This window comes from Bombyx mandarina, chromosome 11 (genome assembly GCF_030267445.1).
Source record: "Bombyx mandarina strain Sakado chromosome 11, ASM3026744v2".
In the NCBI taxonomy this organism is placed as follows: domain Eukaryota; kingdom Metazoa; phylum Arthropoda; class Insecta; order Lepidoptera; family Bombycidae; genus Bombyx; species Bombyx mandarina.
Genome location: NC_143218.1, coordinates 12456505 through 12479908, shown reverse-complemented (window position 1 = coordinate 12479908; position 23404 = coordinate 12456505). Strand labels below are relative to the sequence as shown.

Below are 23404 nucleotides of genomic sequence, written 5' to 3'. Positions count from 1 at the left end.
GTACTTTTAAATTTTTAATACCTATTATATTTAAGTCTACATTTCTACAAAATTATTGTTACAACACTTACAATTGAGTAGTTCTTAAATCATTTAGACTTGATATTCTTTGTTATCACTATGTTGTATAAGTTTTCGTGTTTTATATCATGCATAACATAACATGCAACAGACATAAATATGTTTTATGACATAAAAAGTTTATTCATTTATTATTATTGTTATTTATTTATATTTATTTAAAATTTTATTAATTGCACAATTTTTTTTTTTAAAAAGATATTAAAAGTACAATACTTAAAAAAATCTATATAAAAATAGATTGCCGCTGATGGCGGTGTCTACGACACAAGCCACCAGTGGTTAGGACTCCAGAGTGAGAAACCTCCTCACAATGCGTGCAGTATCGAGGATAACTGCTTTATTGTTATTTTTAATAAATAAATAATTTAGAAAGGCTGAACATTTATTTCAATCAATGTGAAAAAGCCAATCGAGGGTAACTAGATTTGAGAATAGTCTCTATAAACACGGACTTCTCGCAGCTTCGACTATGACGCATAATATAGAAATAATAATAAGGTATATCGATTACAGCTCCATTGAACTCTAGTAGGCATTATTATGCGAACGTTTATAATAATGGCATAATACGAAAATTTCAAAGACATCTTATAAATACATCGTACTTTACAAATTGAACGTTTTACGAGAATTCATTTACCCTTTAACCCAATGGTCGCAACCCACAGTGGTCCGTTTTCGTTTTCTCGAAATTTTAATCCACTATTAGGCTCACTATTGTTGTACTTACAAATAGACTATTGACTCTACAAAAGGTTAAATGAAGTCACAACGTGAATTATTACAATAATTATATTGTGTTACACCATATTATGCTATTATGTAGCTGAAAAGTTATCGCAGTGCAAACAATTACATATTATTTTGTGATAATACCTACATTGACCCGACGGGGGCGTTGTATTGAAATCAAATTGTCGACTTTTTCTCACATTAAAATAAATAATATTAGACTCAAAACTGTGACGCGGAGACGTGAATATCTATATATTAATACGTGAAGCAAAAACTTTGTACCCCTTTTTACGAAAATTGCGCGGACGGAGGAGTATGAAATTTTGCGCACTTAGAGAATATAGAGAAGGAGTACAGAATGCTAATATTCTTTGAAATTATGCATAAAAAATACATTAAATCAATAAAAAAAAACATTACACACATTACCATGTATTTGACGCGACACATATACACGCACATATACTCTGCGTTTATTGTCAAACCTTTCTTATTGTTCAAGTCTGTGGTCAAATTGAAAATAAATTAATATTATTTGTCTTTAATACTATTTATCTACAGTGTAGGCGAAATCTGTGTTTATATTAAAGAAGTCTAATAGTGTTTGACAATAGAACCATAATTATTTTTATAAAGAAGAATCTGAGATTAAAGAAGTATAATAATTTTTGACATCAGAATCATAATAGTGTAATAAGCTTATAATTTCAATTAATTATAGTCGAATATCGACTACCGGGGACCACTAGTAAAAATAAAATTTTTAAGATACGATCTTTAATAAAAATGAACGAGACGTTAGTAAATGAAAACAACAATTACTATCACATTTTAATTGTATATAATTAGTAAGTGTATCACATAATCGAAATTCAATCGCATTTAAAATTGCCTTTTGGTTGTCAATCAGCGAACGTAGTAAGTGTATGGGGCCGAGTAGGTGTAGGCAGAATAGCCAAGAGGTGAGTAGGCGGAATATGCAGAGTACGCAACAGGTGCAGTATATGCAGCGGCAACTGGGGCGGTGTAGGCAACTGGGTACTCATACACCAAAGGCTTTGCGGCAGCAAACGCAAGAATAGCAGCGAACAGCAGCTGAAAAATGACAATGTATTATATTCCTACTGGTACCATCACCCTGTCTATTTCTGCCGTGAAGCAGTAATGCGTTTCGGCTTGAAGGGCGGGGTAGCTGTTGTAACTATACTGACACCTTAGAACTCATATCTCAAGGTGGGTGGCGGCATTTGCTTTGTAGATGTCAATGGGCTCCCTTAACCACATAACACCAAGTGAGCCGTGAGCTCGTCCACTCATCAATGCAATAAAATAAAATATATTAGCCAGTAGGCAGCGACTTAGCTATAAACCTGGCGTAAGCATATAAGGACTGTACGCTTATCTATTTCCAGTGGCAACAAATAAATTAGAGTCCAAATAATGAATATTATTCGTGTGTTAGGGAAAATTAGTATTAATTAATTGCCTACGAGCTATCCAAGGAGTCGAATTGAAATCGTTTTCAATATTTAATAATAATAAAAACCATAAAGGTACTCACATATTTGAACATGTTGATTGAGTAGACTTGTATGACCAAGTATTATTCTCAAAATGCCGATGCACAATGATCAACAATTGACTCGCGCCTGTTTTTATATTCAAGCATCTGTTGTATATCTCTGGATAGAATAAGGTTACTCACCCGGATAAGCAGTCCGATATCCTCCTCTAGCCCGTTTAGCATTATAGTCACGCGCGGCCTTCTCATTCAGGGCACACTACTAAAAATATTACTTACTAGATCAAGGATTCGTATCCGGTTCTTTTGCATTTTTTACTAAAAATAAAATTTACATTATGTCACTCAAAAAACCAGTAACGTGTTTAGAAAAACTTATGAAGTATTTTCTGTTCGCCTGTTCTTTTATTTTTGAAGTTTTATGTTTGAGTCGCCTATATGAAAGAGATGGTAAACAACATAAATTAATTTATAAAAGAAGCGCTCTGTCCCCCGTTGCTCTCCTCCTCCTTGTACCTATACGACTCGTCTCTAAAATAAAGGTCTAAAGAGATATTATAAGCTTAAAAATTATACCCATCGCTTAAACGTTATTTTAAAAAAAGCAGACCCGACCTTGTTATGCCTCTATCAGATATTAGTATTGGACTATTGGCATTGTTATAATTGTCTTTCATTCCTTACGTGTACAAGTATAAAATAAATAAGTAGCAGCTCAACGTGTGAATGTCAAAGTCAATGATAGTTACAAAACTGTTTCTAGTTTGAAAGGTAAGACACATCCGGTGTCTTTTGTAAGGTGTTTCGATTGTGCATTGGCTCCGACTCTAGCGCTGGTATATTGTTCTTTTTTTGTTTTTGCTTAGATGGGCGGACGAGCTCACAGCCCACCTAGTGTTAAGTGGTTACTGGAGCCCATAGACATCTACGACGTAAATGCGCCACCCACCTTGAGATATAAGTTCTAAGGTCTCAAGTATAGTTACAAGTATAGTTACAGTTCGTAAATATGTATCTAACATGAGGTTTACCAATAATTTCATTAAATTATCATTCGATCTTTTGATACCCGATTCCGTAACCCTGGACCCCATATCACCTATATTAAGTTTCGGATGTGAGCGTAATGTTGGTAGTCTCATCGCTAGGTCTGACCGGCCTATTTGAGCCTAGATTATGTCTGCCCACATATGCTAGTAAAATAATATTATTTACACATATAATGATATTGGGTACTCCAGAATAAATCAACCATAAAAGGCTTAATTGCGTTTTCTGTTATATGTATATTGTATAATGAGAAAACAAAAGAGTTTTAGACTATGAAGGTTTTTCTTTACATACATTTTACGAATTAGATTACAATTAACAGTATTATAAATGTTATAGATAGAAAATAACTAAACATATAATAATTATGAAAATTACATTTAAATGATTTACAAAACAACTCGATATGAAAAATAGCTATTTTCCGATAAGGGTCTGAATAGTACCAGTTTTTTAGTTGTTAAATGGACATGTTCATTAACAAGATTTCTCGCGAATTCGATCTTTAGTATTAATTATTTATGGATGTTTGATTGCTCTGTTAGCGTTCTGTCACATAATTTATATGTCAACTGACGTTGATGTAGGATTTCCGCTAAATACTGGAATTGGGTGACGGAAAAATAAAGCACAAACAAATATACTATTATATTTATTAATTAACTAGTTTTATTGATTAGAAGGCGGAACCTCATCCATATAATATCACAAGCTATTGTTTAGCTATTATTTACCATAACTACTCTTACTCGCCACTATTGCCATAACTACTACACATAAATAAATACAGTTTTTTAGTGTTCACTAGAGTTAGATTCTATGCTAAATTTCGACCTCAAAACAATTTTATAACTTAATAATATATGTGTACTATGTCAATCAGGTTATTAAATTTAATAAATTCATTTGCATCTTAAATTATCGAGTTAGATTATATCGATTAGGTTATCGATACGCCCTTGATGTCCACTGCTGGCCAATACCAAATTCTCTGTTCTAGTGCAGTGTGACAAATATTCGAATTTCAACGCTCGAATGGCTTAGTATTCCAAACAGGCACGGGAAGGTTGTTTCATCATTAGTATCTTGAAACAAAAACAAACGTATAAAACGGATTGAATTTTACTAAAGGGCACCAGACGTCAAAATTCTGTTCCACTATTAACTTTAGCTCCCATAAATTCAAACATAAACAAAATGTTTAAGCTGGTAAGTGACGTATTTAATGGATTAATATATCTTTATTTGTTCATTTAATTAAGCTTAACAGGTTCTGTGGGCGACATTAACAACAATTTATTCAATGGTACGATTTTTTGAAAGTGTAAAGAATTTTAAATTAAAGCCTTAAGTAATTCGGAGTCAGCTAACTCCTCTGGCTCGGTGACCCAACGTAAACTTCAATGTAGGCCTCCTAATCTTACACTTTCACCTATCACTAGTAGCTGATATGCGAAATCAAATTTTAATTATTTCCGATCGTTTTACGGAATTTTCTTTAGTCGAATTGCAGATATAAATATACCGACTTTTCCGGAACAATCACGTGTTTAGTGTTTTTATTTTATTTTCGACTTTACAAATACTTTACAGTTTTCGTGATCACAGACATCTATGACTACCGTTTAATCTATACTAATATATAAATCTACATTGGTTTTTACGGGTGTTCCGTTATAACTACCGAACCACGCAACCGATTGACTTGAAACTTGGTATTCATGTAAAAAATACATGAATAGGCAAATTTTTACATGAGTGATAGACTCCCTAATAATAATGACAATAAATAATAATGTTAATTTTAAATGCGCAGCGAAGCGGGCGAGTACGGTTAGTTGTATATAAAAATAAGTTATGGATATTTAGATTTTTCTCACAAAGAAAGAGCTGTAATCGTATCTATTTTACAGTTTATCTTCGCCTGTGTCCTTGCCTTCGCTGCAGCCAAGCCAGGTTATTTGGTTGGTGATGTCGCACCGGTAGCCGCTACATATACCGCTCCTATAGCTGCGGCATACACTGCTCCTCTTGCCTATTCAGCGTATTCCGCATATACTGCACCAGTAGCTGCCTATTCAACCTACCCCTACGCCTCGCCCTACGCAGCTTACTACCTCCGTCGTTAATAAAAATAAAAAGCCGACAATCATGTTAATCATGTAAATCTTATGAACATTAAACACATGCGTATCAAAAAAATTCGCTAATCTCTAAAGAATTCATGTATTCGTCAACAAAGAGTCTTTTCCAATAACCTGGTCCTTCAAAAATTCCTTTGTCCTTCAAGTATCGAGTGTGTGTCAAAGATGTGTAAGTAAATATTTTTTAGTAAACGATAATATTTTCGACAGAACGTCAAACGAAACAGGATCAAAACAACCCTCCGATAAACACTACGCTTCAGAGAATATTTTTTACGCCTCCACAAATCGTGTCATACTTACTGCGTCACATTTTTATCGTATTAATCAGTTGGGCGAATAAAGCCTTATAGATTGCTCACTTCACGTGCGCAATGTGAGACTATAGATACAGTATAAATATTTTTGAAAATTGTAATTAAGATACGTCTTGTTCAAAACGATCAAACTTTGAACATTGAACCATCCGATGTTTGTATGACTTGATGTAGTCTAAAAACATGTAATGGCTTATTGCAAAATTTAATAATTATTAAATTTATGTACCCAAAAACATTTATATGCCAGTTTATTTTTTAGGACGATTTGAAGGTTATTTACATAGAAGTTACCACTGCTTCAGTGATTTTTCGTTTACAGCGATACGAAGTGAATTCGGCGTTAATGCTGGCTAGATTCATCTTAGGGGTTGCAAAGGGCCTGGGAAAGCTGCTTTTTTTATTATTGCTTTATTGCTTAGATGGGTGGATGGTGGGAATAAACATTAATAACAAATAGACAGTCTCAATGTTTACGCGTATTGAATGCGAACGATTTTTTGGAACAAAGTTCTTTATGGGTCGATGCGGAGGGGTACCCTTAGAAAAAACATCCGTAACCTAAGATTTTTATTAGTAACTGGCTGACCCGGCAGACTTCGTAGTGCCTCAATCGATAAATAAAAGACCTAAACTTTTGTTTAAGATAAACTTAAAACAAACATAAGGAATCCGTCCGACGGGGGACACATCAAAGGAAAAACAAAATTGTTATTTTTATTTAATTCCGAAAATTTTATATTTATCTAACCTTTTAAACCTTCTCTGGACTTCAACAAATAATTCAAGACCAAAATTAGCCAAATCGGTCAAGCCGTTTTCATGTTATGTCGTGACAACGGAAAACGGGTTTCATTTTTATATATATATAGATGTACAGTGTACGACTTGACTTTGTAATAATGTAAAAAAAATAACATATTTTTATTATATATTTTTTATAAATCATTGTGAATAAAATAAAGTTGATAACTTTTTAAAGTAGTTTTTATTATTTTTATCAATAAAAAAATCATAATAAAAAATGTATACCCGAATAATTATTTTCTTTATACCTCGAATAGAAATTAAAATTAATATTTTTATAATAAGGAACTTCGTTCCTATCCGGTGTCCCACGACACCACACATCTTTTATTTTTTCAATTTACGAGAAAATTCGATGACTAGCTTAGCGGGGTTCGTAGGTCGAGTTTGATGAATACTGTGCCCTGAGCTTCGACTGTAGCTGGATTTAGATTTTTTTTTATTGCTTAGATGGGTGGACGAGCTCACAGCCCACCTGGTTTTAAGTGGTTACTGGAGCCCATAGACATCCACAACGTAAATGCGCCACCCACCTTGAGATATAAGTTCGAAGGTCTCAGTATAGTTACAACGGCTGCCCCACCCTTCAAACCGAAACGCATTACTGCTTCACGGCAGAAATAGGCAGGGCGGTGGTACCCACCCGCGCGGACTCACAAGGGGTCCTACCACCAGTAATTACGCAAATTATAATTTTGCGGGTTTAATTTTTATTACACGATGTTATTCCTTCACCGTGGAAGTCAATCGTGAACATTTGTTGAGTACGTATTTCATTAGAAAAATTGGTACCCGCCTGAGATTCGAACATCGGTGCATCGCTCAACACGAATTCATCGGACGTCTTATCCGTTAGGCCACGACGACTTAAACTATTACTAACGTCTAACGTCCAACTGCATCGAGAAGGGATCGGGTGGATCCATCACGACGTGACTACACTTGTGGTGACGCTGATTATCCGAGTTGTAGTCAGCGCCTATGCAAAGGAGGTGACTGTGTCACATTAGTTGTTTTTACACGACATTGTCCTGCACGTTTTCTTTGTATTCGTTACTATAAAGTAAAATCACGCGGGTGCTCATACGGTAGATTTTCATTTGTGTAAAAACGAATTGAAAGCAGCTTTACACAGTTGTCACGTGACAGTTGTGTCGTGTGAACGAGACAGAGCTATACTATACGGCACTGCAAGCCGAATACGTTGAAAATTCATTCGATTTGTTTGACAATTCCGCTGAGTATTCGTTTAAACGCATAAGCGGTGTACGCAGGGACGTCTTAAACTAGGATGGGGCCCTTGGACACACAAGCATTTGAGGCCCTTTTGGAAAGTAAAAAAAGCGAATTATAATAACATTTTTTTACTGAGTATGACCATTTATTATAGGTAATCAAATACAGTATGATATAATATGTCATTAATGATATTAGAATGTTGTTGGTTTTTTGGTTAAGATTTCGATAACGGTTTCTTTCGGGATTTCTGTTGAGCAAAATCTTCTACTATAGGCATAGTATATGCCTTGTAAATACCTTTTGATTACTGATTTGTGAAAAAAGTGTAATGTGCCTGACAAAAAATTTTTGAGAAAAAAACGTGTGAGAGAAATGGTTGGTCTTTCGGGGCCCCCTGAGAATGGGGGCCCTGGGCACGGGCCCCGTGTGCCCTTATGGTAAAGACGGTATTGGGTGTACGATTTATTGCAATACAAACGACATGTGAATGGTTCTGTGTACAATGTACGTGCGTACTGTTCATTTTTTTAAGACATACTAGAGGTCCCGCAGTAGTCGAAATTCGACTATAATTAATTGGAATTGTAAGTTTGTACACCATTATGATTGTATTTTATACTTCTATAATCACAAATTTCGCCAAAAGTACACTATAAAAAATAATAATAAAGACAAACAATATTTAATCTATTCTCAATTTGACCACAGACGTCAAGAACAAAAGTTTGACAATAAATAGTATGCATGCGTGAGTGCGTCAAATACATGGTATGTAGTGTGTGTAATGTTTTCTTTATTGATTTAATGGGTCTTTTATGCATTATTAAAAAAAATATATTATCATTGTGCACTTCTTCTCTATATTCTCTATAATTGTGGAAAATTTCATACTCCTCCGTCCGCGCAATTTTCGTAAAAAGGGGTACAAAGTTTTTGCTTCACGTATTTATATAAAGATATTGCAAATAAACGGCAGGATAATGTCGTGTGAAGCCAGTCTTAGTGTGTTACGTTTCAACGCTTTCTTACTTACGGATCGTACCACAAAAACGTGAATCAGGTATTAGGAGCGTATAATACTAATTTAATTTTTAGATGAGAGATTAAATTGCCGGTAAAAAGTCGATGTTCGCGTGGGGGTTAATTCTATCTCGCCCATTTCTACTGCGAACCATTCATAAGATCCAGTTTGATGGATGGCACAGCTTTAATGCAATATTTTGGAGAGTTCAACGCAATGCCTCAAAGTGTGTGATGACGTTCACGTTATAAGCTCCGGTACCTACTGTATGCGTTCTGGGCCGTAAAGTCGCCCCGATGTGGGAGTAAACGGTCATAGATAAAAGAAACCTTTCACGAAATGCATGATACGTAGTTAAGAGTGCTACCCGATTTTTTTAACTTTTAAAAAAAAAAAACATTGCGTAGAGGGATGGACGAGCTCACAGCCCACCTGGTGTTGAGTGGTTACTGGAGCCCACAGGCATCTACAACGTAAATACCACCACCCACCTTCAGATATCAGTTCTAAGCTCTCGGTGTAGTTAATATACATTTCAAACCGAAACGCACGGCAGAAATAGACAGGATGGTGGTGCCTACCCGTGCGGACTCGCAAGAGGTCCTACTACCAGTAATAATAATTTCAATGCACTGATATCTTCATCATTTTCGTGAGCTGCTATCAGTTAGAGCTTACGATTCAAAATAAAAATAAGTCGTTGCGTAATATTATTTACGCAAAACTTAAAACAAACTTTGGATATTATTATTTTTAAATTCTCTTTAAAGTCTCTTTATTAATTAACGTTTCTTCAAAACACAAAACGTGACGAGAGGGATCTGTATTTACGACGCGTTTCAATGTAATCGGTAGATTTGTACTTTTGATTTTGTACCACTTCTGTTTTCTTAACGATGTTTCAATTTACTTGATCTGTTCTAAATGAATCTTGTTCAAGTTTTTGCCAAATTCCATAGCTGTTTGTAGGTCATCTTGTACTTTATGATTGGGTTTGTGTTAAAGAACTACTCATTTGCAGGATCGAGGCAAAAAATTTGAACAGATTAGTTCTAATTTGTCTTTTCATTGGTCTAGTATTTTTTTATTATACGCATAGTCTAGTCAACAAGTACAAAAAGGTGAAAAATAGTAAAAATATGAGTGATAGCTCATTCGATTCGGAAACACCTCTAGAAAAATGTTTTTGATGGATTATGGTGCAGGTAAAAAATTGCAATTGTTATTAACAGAATAAGATGAAAAAAAATTATATTTGGTTTTTCGTTAATAACTCGAAATATATTAATATAGGTATAAGGAATTTTGAAAAATGCTCGTTAAAGAGGAGGAAATTTCCAATAGAAAAGTCCGTACTCCCGGAACTCTATCTCTATTATTTATAATTTTAATTTGACGTGAAAATAGGGCTCTTGCGGCTGTTACGGAATGCACGCGCCACCGCTAAAAAGAGTTCCATGACATGGGGTAAATTGGGATTCTGGGGTAAATTGGGACAAACCTGCGGAAGATTCTCAAAGTACTTGTAGCACGGAATCTACCTAATTTTCTTTAAGGTAATATTTATCAATGTATAGAAGAAAAACCAAGTTAACTATGGAAGTACTAAACATGAGTTTAGTTGGTCCCAAAAATTCGTCAAATTAAATTTAAAATAGTGGTTGAAAAGTGCGTTTTAAAACAGCTTAAAGAACTTTTAAAAAAAGTAATATTATCGTCGTTTTTTCAATAAGATCACAGTTTATATAAGTTTTTAATACACCTGGAAATACCACAACAAACGGTAAGTTGCAATATTCTTATTTTAAATACAATATTTCGACAAAATAAAAAATGTATATTTTTTCCTTTCTTTTTGGGGAAAATTGGGACGTATGTAGGGTAATTTGGAACGAGACTGGAAAAATTAGGGACGAGAAAACACAAAATTGGAACGCCAAAAGACAAAATAGGGATGGCTTGTTAGGGTTGTCACTGATATCTTATAATAGATTTTTTAGCCTATACTATCACTTAATTGCGTGATGTAAAGAAGGTTAATATGTTTATCAGTTAGTTTATGTAAGTATTATAGGTAAAAGAAAAGTATATATATAATTACTTTTTTTCGCGACATTTACCTTGTAATATTTGCCCGGTCGTATGTTCTTTATAGCAATAAAAAAAATTAAAAGTTAAAAGAACTCAAACAAATCAAAACTTTTGTTATTTCAGAATCTATTCACGCGTCGAATCATGATTTTGTTAACATTCACAACGAACACACACAAATAAAAACAGGCCTCAGATTTTAAATGTAACATTAATTAAAAATCCGAGATATCCAATTATGAGTGAGTGAATTAATTGAGTTTAGTTATTTAGCTTGGAAAGAATTTCTTTTATTTTTGTTATTATTGACAGTAATCAGATAAAGCTGTTTTTTATCTTATTCACCTGATATCTTACTCTTGCTCAAAGATCATTTTGAAAATGTTGATTAAATAAAATTGTATTAATGCATATCCAGTCCTTTTGTTTTCTATTTTTTATTCTATTTTATGATTTTGTTTCAGAGTTGTGATTTTTAAGGAAATTAAATAATAATTTTCTAAAATATAACATGCACATACTTTTTTTGATCATTGTATTGTTGATTATCATTCACGTCACATCGCTTCGGAATAGAAACCAGCTTAATTTACACTATGTTGTGTATTGTGCTTAAATTATGGATTGTATTCATCATTTCGGTCCATATAAATAATTATATGGCACCTACCTATATATCGCAGTCCTGCGAGTTGACAACCCTTACAAATATCCCAATTTAACCCTTAACCGTGTCAATTTACCCCGGACGCTGGGTAAATTGGGACGGCCATTATTTTACCCATTATTTCTATAAAATGAATAATTAAAATAATGTAACGGTTTTAATCACCTAGGTACGTTCAAGACTCAACTTATTTCTTTGGTTGAGCAGTGACTATTTAATTGGAACTATTTTAAAATTCAATCTGAAGGTCGATTTTGTCCCTATTTACCCCATTGTACGGTTTATGAGATAAAATATTTTTTTTATAACATAAAATGTCATTTTAAAAATTTGAAAAAGTTCTAGTATCTTCTTAACACTTGAAAGCTTTGAGCCCCGTTGGAAAAAAGTTTTATCCCCATTTTTCAAAAAGTTATTCAATTGTTAAATAACGAAAAAAATTCTAATCTCTGTTGGCATAAATAATGGGATAAAAGGTATAAACAATTGGCCTATAAATTTAAAACTTCGTGGAGCCCTTTTCATATACCTATATATACTTCATAAGATCCTGCGAACGGACACGGTTCGGAAACGGTTAAAGTTTCGCTAAAATTTTGTATGACAAAATTGCTCCCCTTTAAAAGTTTTAAAAAAAAGTTCGCGACAACATATGTCTATATGTTAAGGTTGGCTCACTATAACGTTTTTTTATGCTAAGCAAATTTGTTCTAAAATAAAGCATTATTTGTTAAGGTGTTTTTATAAAGATGATATTAATTCCTATCCAAATAAATACGTTATTCATTACATCATTGAAACACCCAAATCACTTCTAGATAGGCTTTGATAATTATAGATTTTTCTGGATTTCTCCAGGATCCCATCATCAGATCTTGATGATTATAAGACCATTGGGGAAGTCAACCCTTTCGAACAAAAAAAAAGAAAAAAGAATTATCAAAATCGGTTCAAGCATTCTTGAAAAATCGGTGAACGTACATAGATAAAAAATTATGGTCCACTTGATAACTTCCTCTTTGAAGTCGGTTAAAGAGTGTGATTTTGGTACCTTAAATAGCTCGTTAACATTCTATTATTCAAAAATATTTTCACTTTCTACGTAAATGAAGAGACGGGTAAAATTTTGCGTTATGCTAAATAATAATTTCGCGCGGACGAAGTCGCGGACAAAAGCTAGTACCAAATAAAAAGCACCTGTAGTTACAAAGATAAATGTCGCGTATTAAGCGAATTATCGCTTAATACCGCTATTAACCAAAATAGTTTTTCACCCCTCGATATTATTATGCTAATGATAGTGTCATTAAACTTAATACACTAGAAACTAATATGAAAGACCTTAGATCACACGTCGTTATCATCCGTCCGTAGTATTTACATCCTTTATTTTACTATTTAACGATGTTGTTTCCTCTCCTTAATTCACGCATGGAAGAGAGAAGCAGCCGCCCCCTGCTGAATGAAGATAGAAGACCGAAAAGCCGAAGAGCAGAAAAAGAGAAGAAAGAAGCGATCCCACCCATCACAACTCCAAACCTGCTACATGTAGTCCTGTCGCGCATCACCCCAGCCTCGATAGACAGGGAGTCACATGCCCGGGCAGAGGGGTTTCCCCGAGGTCCGCTCCGCGCCCCCGCAAGGTGACGCGACGACCCTTCTTCTTTCCTTAATTCGTGTATTGAATAGTGGTGGTAGGACATATCGTGAGTACACTCGATTTGGTTCCCACCACTTGATACTGAGAAGATCCGGCGAGAAACACGGTGGGCTGTGTCTGTGGGTTAATTTACTTGTCGAGCTCTTCGTCGCAAGTGACGGGTTCGGCGAGGACGTCGACCGGGCAATGCCGTCTTATTCTAGTATTGAATGAGGCCCGACTGAACCGAAGGTTGTGCTGTCTTCAAGCTCCACTTGCCGCCTAGTATCAGATAGACCGCTTATTGTGTTAATAAGAATTTAACGTGTCATCAACACGCCGACCTTATCTTTATGCGAAGAACGTTACCATCGGCCCCAGTTCTGACACAGTACGTGCGCTTGTCCTTCAATGTTTAGTATAAAGTTCGGGCTACACGGTAATTGAACATCATTCAGCTCAGCAGTAGCTCAGTGTACGACTCCAGTCAAAATGTTCAAATTGGTGAGTTAAGAATTTATTTATTTGTCTTATGAATTAATTGTAACCTCGACACTTTTTCTGTAAGGAATAGTTAAAGTTCATCCGGAATTACGAGTATTGTAGAGTTAGATCATAGAAAAGAAGAAATTGAATAAATTCCTGAATCGCGCTAACGATATTATCTCGTCGTATTATCAAGTCTCGCATCGCCGAAGTCCGAGATGCCAGATGGTCTGATTTCTTAGAAGGACTCGCGCCCTCCCAAAGGTCTTACTACCGCTTAGCTCGTACTCTCAAATCGGATACGGTAGTAACTATGCCCCCCCTCGTAGGCCCCTCAGGCCGACTCGCGGCCTTTGATGATGACGAAAAAGCAGAGCTGCTGGCCGATACATTGCAAACCCAGTGCACGCCCAGCACTCAATCCGTGGACCCTGTTCATGTAGAATTAGTAGACAGTGAGGTAGAACGCAGAGCCTCCTTGCCACCCTCGGATGCGTTACCACCCGTCACCCCGATGGAAGTTAAAGACTTGATCAAAGACCTACGTCCTCGCAAGGCTCCCGGTTCCGACGGTATATCTAACCGCGTTATTAAACTTCTACCCGTCCAACTCATCGTGATGTTGGCATCTATTTTCAATGCCGCTATGGCGAACTGTATCTTTCCCGCGGTGTGGAAAGAAGCGGACGTTATCGGCATACATAAACCCGGTAAACCAAAAAATCATCCGACGAGCTACCGCCCGATTAGCCTCCTCATGTCTCTAGGCAAACTGTATGAGCGTCTGCTCTACAAGCGCCTCAGAGATTTCGTCTCATCCAAGGGCATTCTCATCGATGAACAATTCGGATTCCGTACAAATCACTCATGCGTTCAACAGGTGCACCGCCTCACGGAGCACATTCTTGTGGGGCTTAATCGACCAAAACCGTTATACACGGGAGCTCTCTTCTTCGACGTCGCAAAAGCGTTCGACAAAGTCTGGCACAATGGTTTGATTTTCAAACTATTCAACATGGGCGTGCCGGATAGTCTCGTGCTCATCATACGGGACTTCTTGTCGAACCGCTCTTTTCGATATCGAGTCGAGGGAACCCGCTCCTCCCCACGACCTCTCACAGCTGGAGTCCCGCAAGGCTCTGTCCTCTCACCCCTCCTATTTAGCTTATTCGTCAACGATATTCCCCGGTCGCCGCCGACCCATTTAGCTTTATTCGCCGACGACACGACTGTTTACTATTCTAGTAGAAATAAGTCCCTAATCGCGAAGAAGCTTCAGAGCGCAGCCCTAGCCCTAGGACAGTGGTTCCGAAAATGGCGCATAGACATCAACCCAGCGAAAAGTACTGCGGTGCTATTTCAGAGGGGAAGCTCCACACGGATTTCCTCCCGGATTAGGAGGAGGAATCTCACACCCCCGATTACTCTCTTTAGACAACCCATACCCTGGGCCAGGAAGGTCAAGTACCTGGGCGTTACCCTGGATGCATCGATGACATTCCGCCCGCATATAAAATCAGTCCGTGACCGTGCCGCGTTTATTCTCGGTAGACTCTACCCCATGATCTGTAAGCGGAGTAAAATGTCCCTTCGGAACAAGGTGACACTTTACAAAACTTGCATAAGGCCCGTCATGACTTACGCGAGTGTGGTGTTCGCTCACGCGGCCCGCACACACATAGACACCCTCCAATCCCTACAATCCCGCTTTTGCAGGTTAGCTGTCGGCGCTCCGTGGTTCGTGAGGAACGTTGACCTACACGACGACCTGGGCCTCGAATCAATTCGGAAATACATGAAGTCAGCGTCGGAACGATACTTCGATAAGGCTATGCGTCATGATAATCGCCTTATCGTTGCCGCCGCTGACTACTCTCCGAATCCTGATCATGCAGGAGCCAGTCACCGTCGACGCCCTAGACACGTCCTTACGGATCCATCAGATCCAATAACCTTTGCATTAGATGCCTTCAGCTCTAATACTAGGGGCAGGCTTAGGGACCCCGGTAACCGTACTCGTCGAACTCGACAAAGAGGTCGACGTGCAACCTAACCCATGCATCAGCCCGCTGAGTTTCTCGCCGGATCTTCTCAGCGGGTCGCGATTCCGATCCGGTAGTAGATTCATTCGCGAAACAATTGCTCTTGAGTTGTTAGGTCTCCTTCGGAGGCGCTCGGGCAGTTGTTAGCAAATCCCACCCCTCTTGGCTGAGCCTTTGCTCGCCCACCTGTCCTGGTGAAACTGGAAAGGCCTTCGGGCCACCAGTAAACTTTCAATCATAAAAAAAAAAAAAAAAAAAAAAACGATATTATCAAGACAAGTTTGCATATAAACAAGTTCAAAAGAATCAAATAAGAACTATGGGTCTAATCAAGCAATTTCACTCGCTCGTTGTAAGATCTTCCTTTTGTCGTTAACCTCTAAAGTATAATAAGAATTCAATTCATCGCTAATCAAATGTATTTTTATTGCAGTTCATCTTCGCTTGCTTCCTGGCCTTCGCGGCGGCTAAGCCCAGCGTCCTTCTCAGCTCGTACACGGCTCCCGTCGCATACACCGCGCCCGTCGCGGCTGCCTACACCGCTCCGCTGGCCTACTCAGCCTACACCGCACCAGTAGCAGCCTACTCCGCCTACACATACGCCTCACCCTACGCCGCTTACTACCTCCGACGTTAATGCTATCTTTAAAAACTTTCCGATTCAAAACTATGTTCGGCTGACCTAATAAATGGACTTTGTTGCTACCTGATCAAAACATTCGTTTCTTTTTTTAACAATTTCATTGAATGCCAAATATTCATCAACGATTTCTGTTATTTCATTCTTTTCAATCGATAATTGCATAGCATATTAGTCACTATATCGAACCCAGGTTATCGTTTGTAAAAATTGAAAATAAAACTAATAATTATTTAATTACACGAAATGAAAAGCTTACTCTGTTATACAAGTTTTGTTGTTAAATATCTATACTAATATTATAAAGAGGAGAGATTTGTTTGTTTGTTTGTTTCGAATAGGCTCCGAAACTACTGGACCGATTTGAAAAATTGTTTTTCCATTAGAAGCCGATATTGTCCCTGATGAACATAGGCTACTTTTTTTTTTTTGTTTCATGTGTGTTTTAATGTTTCCGAAGCGAAGCGAGGGCGGGTCGCTAGTATTACATAAACCAATTATGACTAAGAAGCTTAAATGGTGACAAATTAATGTATTGCTGTATACATCTATCATCATAGATCGTATCGTATGTTTCTATTATAGATCTATTTTGCCATTCACCATCCGGCTCTAGAATGAACTCCTGTACACTGTAGTAAGCTACTACGCTACACTGAGCGTTATGACATGCCTTTTTTCAAACGCGACTTCTGGAGAGATCTTAAGTAAGCAGCGACTTGTCTACGCCCATCGCATTGCTGTCGTCCAGGAGCAACGATAACCACTTACAATTAGGCGGGTCGTATGCTCTTTTGCCTGCAAGGCAATTAAGAAAACAAGTCAGTTACATCATAAAAATTCAAAGTAAAAGTATTTCACCAAGACCTAATAAGAAGCTAATACCCCATGGTCATAGTCTTTTCCGCCTATTTCTGCCGTGAAGCAGTAATGTGTTTCAGTTTGAAGGGTGGGGCAGCCGTTGTAATTATACTGAGATCTTAAGACTCATATCTCAAGGTGGGTGGCGGCATTTACATTGTAGATGTCTATGGGCTCCAGTAACCACTAGACACCAAGTGGGCTGTGAGCTCGTCCACCCATCTAAGCAATAAATACAAAAAATCCTCGTGTATCCGTAAAAAATTTTTACGTCTAAATTCTCCTCCTGCACAATTTATTTTGGGTGACTTCGTAATGACGTTTAATAGATGGCATCTCTGTGACATAAATAGTCTCGTCAATTGATTTCGCTTAAAGACCCTTTTGTAAGGTTTTGTAAGTACCCTATAACTTAAACCTAACAACGGCAAGTATTGATATAAACTGTTCTGAACTTAAGACAAATCATGATAACGTTCGGCTTTACAGCGTTACTTACATTATAATTATGTAGTTTAACAACAAGCAACTCATATATTCCCGAAACGAGAGAGACGGGATGTATTACTCAATACACACGACATGGTAATTTATAAACTTCAGGATTCCAAACTGTTACTTTATTTGAAATCATCATCAATCAATAAATATAATAAAATATCGTTGTGCCTAGATTGAAGAACGTAATGAAGATGAAAACGGTTTTATTAAATAAAATATATTAAATGTAACATTTATAAGCCACAGTATTAAAAATTAACCATAGAGTTTTAGAATTATTTTATATAATTATGGAATTTTTTTACGTTTCCGGAATAGTTACCAGTAACGTAGAGATATGTAGAGAACAGTTTGAGAACAGGTAGAGAACTATTAATATGGAACAGAATGAAAAGGATTTGGTACATTAAAATTAGATTAAGAGTATTATCTTGCTTTATTTATAGACTTTTATGCTGTTTGCAATTACAAATTTTAGTACAAATAATAAGCTTAATCTGAATGTGACTATCTGATTATTGCGTTTGAATGCCTAAACCACTGAATCGATTTTAATGAAATTCAGTACAAAATTAGTATGAATTCTAGGGTATCGGCTCCCTTTCATACCACTATTGAGCATGGGTCTTCGAACACGGGATGTTATAGTAAAGTTCACACAAGCGAAGAAAGTGTACTATAATTAAATACCACGAGAATCATTAAGTGAAAGGGAGGAAGTCCGCCAAAAACTAATAAGTAATTTCACACACTATTAAACGGCTTCTCACTACGATTTTGACATTTAATTACTTCCCAATATTTCGGCATTGTTGCAAAAATCACGCGATCACGGGTAGACTGTAATGTATGTTTTCAACAAAATTGGATGTAACATAAATAGTCGCAAATGTTCAAAACAATTCGCCCTAAACCATTATTTTTAACTTAATTTAGAGTAGTAGCTTATTAACATTTCAGTATTGGAATCAGTCCTTACAATCTATACATACACCGCAGCAGATATTCAGATAAAAAATGGTGAGCGTGCAACTCGGTGCACGTGAAAAAAACGAAAATAAAACTTCTTTTGCAGTATGTAGTATTTTGGTTTTCTTCATTTTTCATCCTTAAATAAAATTTATCTTGTAATAGGGAATGCTGTGTATAAGAGAAACGACCTAGCTCGTTTTGTCCCTTCCCTCTCTCCGCGGTCGAGTGATTCGCGAGACGCTCTGTCTATTTTCTCACTCGCACTCTTCCTAAATTGTATATTTTCTCTTTAGCCGTAATGAATCTGTCGCGAGTTAAATTTTACTCACAGCTCGCTTAAAGAAGTTTGTTTCACTTCAAAAAGAAAATATATAAATGTGGGAACGAAATTTGTGAATGAATAACAGATATGGAGCATGACTGAGTGAGAGAGATATGTCGCGTTAGAAGCTAAGAAAAACGGCGAATCAATGTTGGAAGCAAAGTTTTATTTTTAAGCGAGAGGAGGAATACCGGACACAGCAGTGAATAGACGCAGTGTAACTCGGAAGACGGAAGACGTTTATATTTTATTGAAGTGAAAACTTCTTTAGAATCGTTGTGATTTCAAACCGGATGCAACGGAAAAAACGAGAGGTAAGAGACACAAATACAAAAATGTGTAGGATGAAGCCAGCAAAGAATGAGACAGAAATATACATACTACAGCGCCATCTGTGAGATTTTTTAATACTAACGTGTGTATGGAAGCTCTTGTTAATTTAGGATTATACGTGAAATTAAAATATCAATTCACAGAGGGCGCTACCTTACAATTATTTACTAATGACAAAATTTTACATATACTTAAGACGTTTAGGATAATTGTATTTTAATTTTGGAAGGTTTCACTTCTACCACGTGTGAATTGCACACATTTTGTTTTTTTACTTATAATAAGATAGACGGAATTAAAATCGAGTTTGGGAGCAGCTATTAACTGTTTCATTGGCTCAAACCGAATAGAGAATCCCACATAAATAATACTATCAAAATAAAAATAATAAATTCCAATAACATCAATTTTTATTTTTGTATCATGTTTGGGTAACTGTTGCATCTGGAGTATTTAACGTCGGAGGTAGTAAGCAGCGTAGGGTGAGGCGTATGTGTAGGCGGAGTAGGCTGCTACTGGTGCGGTGTAGGCTGAGTAGGCCAGCGGAGCGGTGTAGGCAGCCGCGACGGGCGAGGTGTACGCGACGGGAGCAGTGTACGAGCTGAGAAGGACGCTGGGCTTAGCCGCCGCGAAGGCCAGGAAGCAAGCGAAGATGAACTAAAAATGAAAACAAATAATTTTTAAAAAGTTATCCCAATAATTGTAATTTTGACATATTTGAGATTTTTTGTCCTAACTCTGAACCTTTAAACTGTCATAAGCTTGGTTGTGACTGTTGCTATTATAATATTATTATATCATGTTGATATGAGTACGTCACTGTTACTATATTGATGGCACATTATAAGGCAATGATTCAAAGTTTTTTGAAATTTGAAATTATAAATGCCATTTCTATACACGTAATTCATTATGCGATCAAATTGATGGAGAGTGATGTATAAATTTCATCGCTAAAATGATCAGCTAACGGAGTTAAAACATAAATATTATTATTAAATACTATATTATTGAGAATGTAGAAAAAACATATTTTAAACAATCTTTAAAACAGTTAATTTTCATCAATCGAGCTGTTTGAATGATTGTGAATTGAACGTAGAAGAAAAAAAGTGAGAGTCAAAATAAGGCTCACCAGTTTGAACATTGTGTTGATTGTCAGTGGACTAGTTCAGAGTTGAATGATGTTCTGTGGAAGCCCGCCTCACTCTTTATACAAAGTAATGAAGGACAAGTGCACGCATTCACGCAACGCGAGAATTCACGGATTCGTTGCTTGCTCCCATGCGTTGAATAATAAGCAGAGCAGTTACTATTTAAATCGGAATTGAATAAAAAAAATAAAGTCTAAACTTATTTGAATGCATTCAAAATGTTTTACATACAAATAATAATTATAATAATAATTGACTGATGGTAGGACCTCTTGTGAGTCCGCACGGATAGGCACCACCACCCCGCCTATTTCTGCCGTGAAGCAGTAATGCGTTTCGGTTTGAAGGGTGGGGCAGCCGTGGTAACTATACTGAGACCTTAGAACTTAGATCTCAAGGTGGGTGGCGCATTTACGTTGTAGATGTCTATGGGCTCCAGTAACCACTTAAAACCAGATGGGCTGTGCGCTCGTCCTCCCATCAAAGCAATAAAAAAAAACAGGATAATGCAGGAGAAAGTTATTAAAGGAGGCCACGACCCTCAGCATTGAGGATTATCGATGCAAGCATGAGGAGGAAGAGAATAATGGTTGAGTACTAGCACGGCTGCACTAAAAGTATCGGGAATGAAATATTTCCGCTGTTCCTGTCATATTAAAATCTTTTTAATTGAAAACTCCTTGGTTTTAAAAATCTAATACCATTTATTTATTTAAAAAAAGATTCTCGGTCTTGTCACGAGGTTTTGTCAAACTTGTTTAGTCGTTGAGAAAATGGAATTGACTCGAGAAAATTCAAGAGCGATGATTTATTATGACTTTCGAAGTGGTTTAACACAAAAACAGTGTGTTGACCGGATGATTTCTGTATTTGGTGATGAAGCCCCATCCAAAACCACAATTTATCGCTAGTTTGCTGAGTTTCAACGTGGACGTGTCAAGCTCAGTGATGATCCCCGTCAAGGTCGTCCAAAAACTGCAGGCACCCAAGAAAACGTTGATGTTGTGCGTAAGCTGATTGAGGAAGATCGACATGTGACATACCGCGAAATTCAGGCAACTTTAGACATTGGCATGAGTCAAATACAAATAGTCTTGCATGAACAATTAGGTGTAAAAAAGTTGTTTTCCCGATGGATACCGCATTCGCTCTGTGAAGAGCAAAAAGCTCTCTATGGAATCGGTAACATTTTGCTTGATATAAGACATCACAAAATACATGATCGGCCTATCTACGTCAATAAGTTATATTAAGTTCATCTGGAAGTAATCGTTTTAAATGTTTCTTTAACCCGGTTTATTAGTTTGACTTGTACATGGCCCGGAGTCCTTTCTTGTTTCACCAGGACAGATTGGCTAAGCCAAGAGAGATGGAATTTGCTAACAGTTGCTTGAGAACATTTGAAGGAAACCTAACAGCCGTAGGCAGTTGTTGGGCGACCACACCTACTACTGGATCGGAATCGCGACCCTCCGAGAAGATCCGGCAAGAAACTCAGCGGGCTAATGTCCGAAATATTAGCGCGCTGAGTTTGGGTGGTAATGCTAGAGCTGCACGCGTCTAAAGACAATGTTATTAGAGAGTGGAAGTATTTGTGTGTGACTTTTATGGATTTTTTTACTAAGTTTTCGATAAGTTTTTGTTATAATTTATTTTGTAAATGAAGGAACTGTGGATGGAGCCTATGACGGCCCCGAAATTTGATAAATGCTTCTTTTATTTGCAAGAAGAATTATTTAGTTATTAAGAGCGTTTTTTTTTGTTAATTTCAGTTCAACGTTTTAATAAAAACATCGTAATATTTCTTTCTGAATTCTTTTTTTTCTACTTAGCTGCCGGTAGCCTCAAAAGGCTATTCGTCTTGGGTGGTAGATAAGTTCACAGGGCTCAGTCCGATAGGATTTATTAGAATCTGTCCTATCAAGAGCTGGTCTACCACCAGATCCGAATCTGGCTAAAACCCGGCGAGAAACTCAGTGGGTTGTGTTTGTGGATAAAATTGCGCTTCGAACTCTTTATTCGACGAATTCGAGAAGAATAGTATAAAGGTTATGCTTGTAATGCCTAAAAGCTCCGAGATGGAAGGATTCGAAATAACTCGTTTAGGACGACGGCGCGGCGGCGGCTGCCCCGTCGTGTCGTCCGAGTCAGGTGTGTAAGTTTAATAGTGAAAATGAAATCAGTTATTGTCACAGATTATTTAAAAGAGTGTTTGAATTTTAGCCGTTAAAATGAATAAATCCTTAAAATAAATTCATCACTTTGAGCGATATTTTCTTAATTCACGGTTTATCTACTCGAAGAGAGTTCGAGGTATCAAATATATTAAGATGTTATTTTAAATAATACTTTAAAACTGTATAAAAGCTTTCGCAAGTGATAGTCTGATCTGGTCAGCTATATGTCAGAAATACACGGGACTGAGACTTCGATTGACACTTCATGTTTTAAAGTGGACGATTGCATTCAACTTGCAGTATTCTATATTATCTCACAATATTTGAATTTTCTTTGTTTTTCGCAATTAAGACTTCGAACTGGTGTCCGAAGATGGGTGGTTGTGTCAGTGAGATCCTGTGACTACTTCACACAGAAAGGACCACGAGTTCGTTAATCCATCTAGCACAATTATATAGTTAATTACTATGTAATCAATACAATTTATGTATGTACCACAAAATCCTGAACTTGAAAATTATAGCGTTTTAGCTAATTAAAATTCCTTTTGCAGCAAAGACTGTTACACATACAGAGCTAAGCTAATAATAAGTTATAGC

General features: G+C 36.8%; 4 protein-coding genes across 4 annotated transcripts; 2 read left to right on the top strand and 2 right to left on the bottom strand.

Moving 5' to 3' along the window:
- Positions 1 to 1637: 1637 nt before the first annotated feature.
- Positions 1638 to 2508, bottom strand: LOC114249622 (uncharacterized). Its single transcript, XM_028183258.2, has 2 exons — positions 2381 to 2508; positions 1638 to 1914 (listed from the first exon to the last, which is right to left on the bottom strand). Exons 1-2 carry the CDS (start codon positions 2390 to 2392, stop codon positions 1726 to 1728), a joined length of 201 nt encoding a protein of 66 aa, XP_028039059.2. The 5' UTR covers positions 2393 to 2508; the 3' UTR covers positions 1638 to 1725.
- Positions 2509 to 4497: 1989 nt separating this feature from the next.
- Positions 4498 to 6094, top strand: LOC114249613 (uncharacterized). The gene is made up of 2 exons (XM_028183247.2): positions 4498 to 4600; positions 5305 to 6094. The coding sequence occupies exons 1-2, from the start codon at positions 4589 to 4591 to the stop codon at positions 5518 to 5520; spliced, it is 228 nt and encodes a 75-aa protein (XP_028039048.2). The 5' UTR covers positions 4498 to 4588; the 3' UTR covers positions 5521 to 6094.
- A 7568-nt stretch (positions 6095 to 13662) lies between these two features.
- LOC114249616 (uncharacterized) lies at positions 13663 to 16560 on the top strand. Its single transcript, XM_028183251.2, has 2 exons — positions 13663 to 13820; positions 16278 to 16560. Exons 1-2 carry the CDS (start codon positions 13809 to 13811, stop codon positions 16479 to 16481), a joined length of 216 nt encoding a protein of 71 aa, XP_028039052.1. The 5' UTR covers positions 13663 to 13808; the 3' UTR covers positions 16482 to 16560.
- A 3305-nt stretch (positions 16561 to 19865) lies between these two features.
- Positions 19866 to 20744, bottom strand: LOC114249614 (uncharacterized). Its single transcript, XM_028183248.2, has 2 exons — positions 20609 to 20744; positions 19866 to 20130 (listed from the first exon to the last, which is right to left on the bottom strand). The coding sequence occupies exons 1-2, from the start codon at positions 20618 to 20620 to the stop codon at positions 19927 to 19929; spliced, it is 216 nt and encodes a 71-aa protein (XP_028039049.2). The 5' UTR covers positions 20621 to 20744; the 3' UTR covers positions 19866 to 19926.
- Positions 20745 to 23404: the final 2660 nt, after the last annotated feature.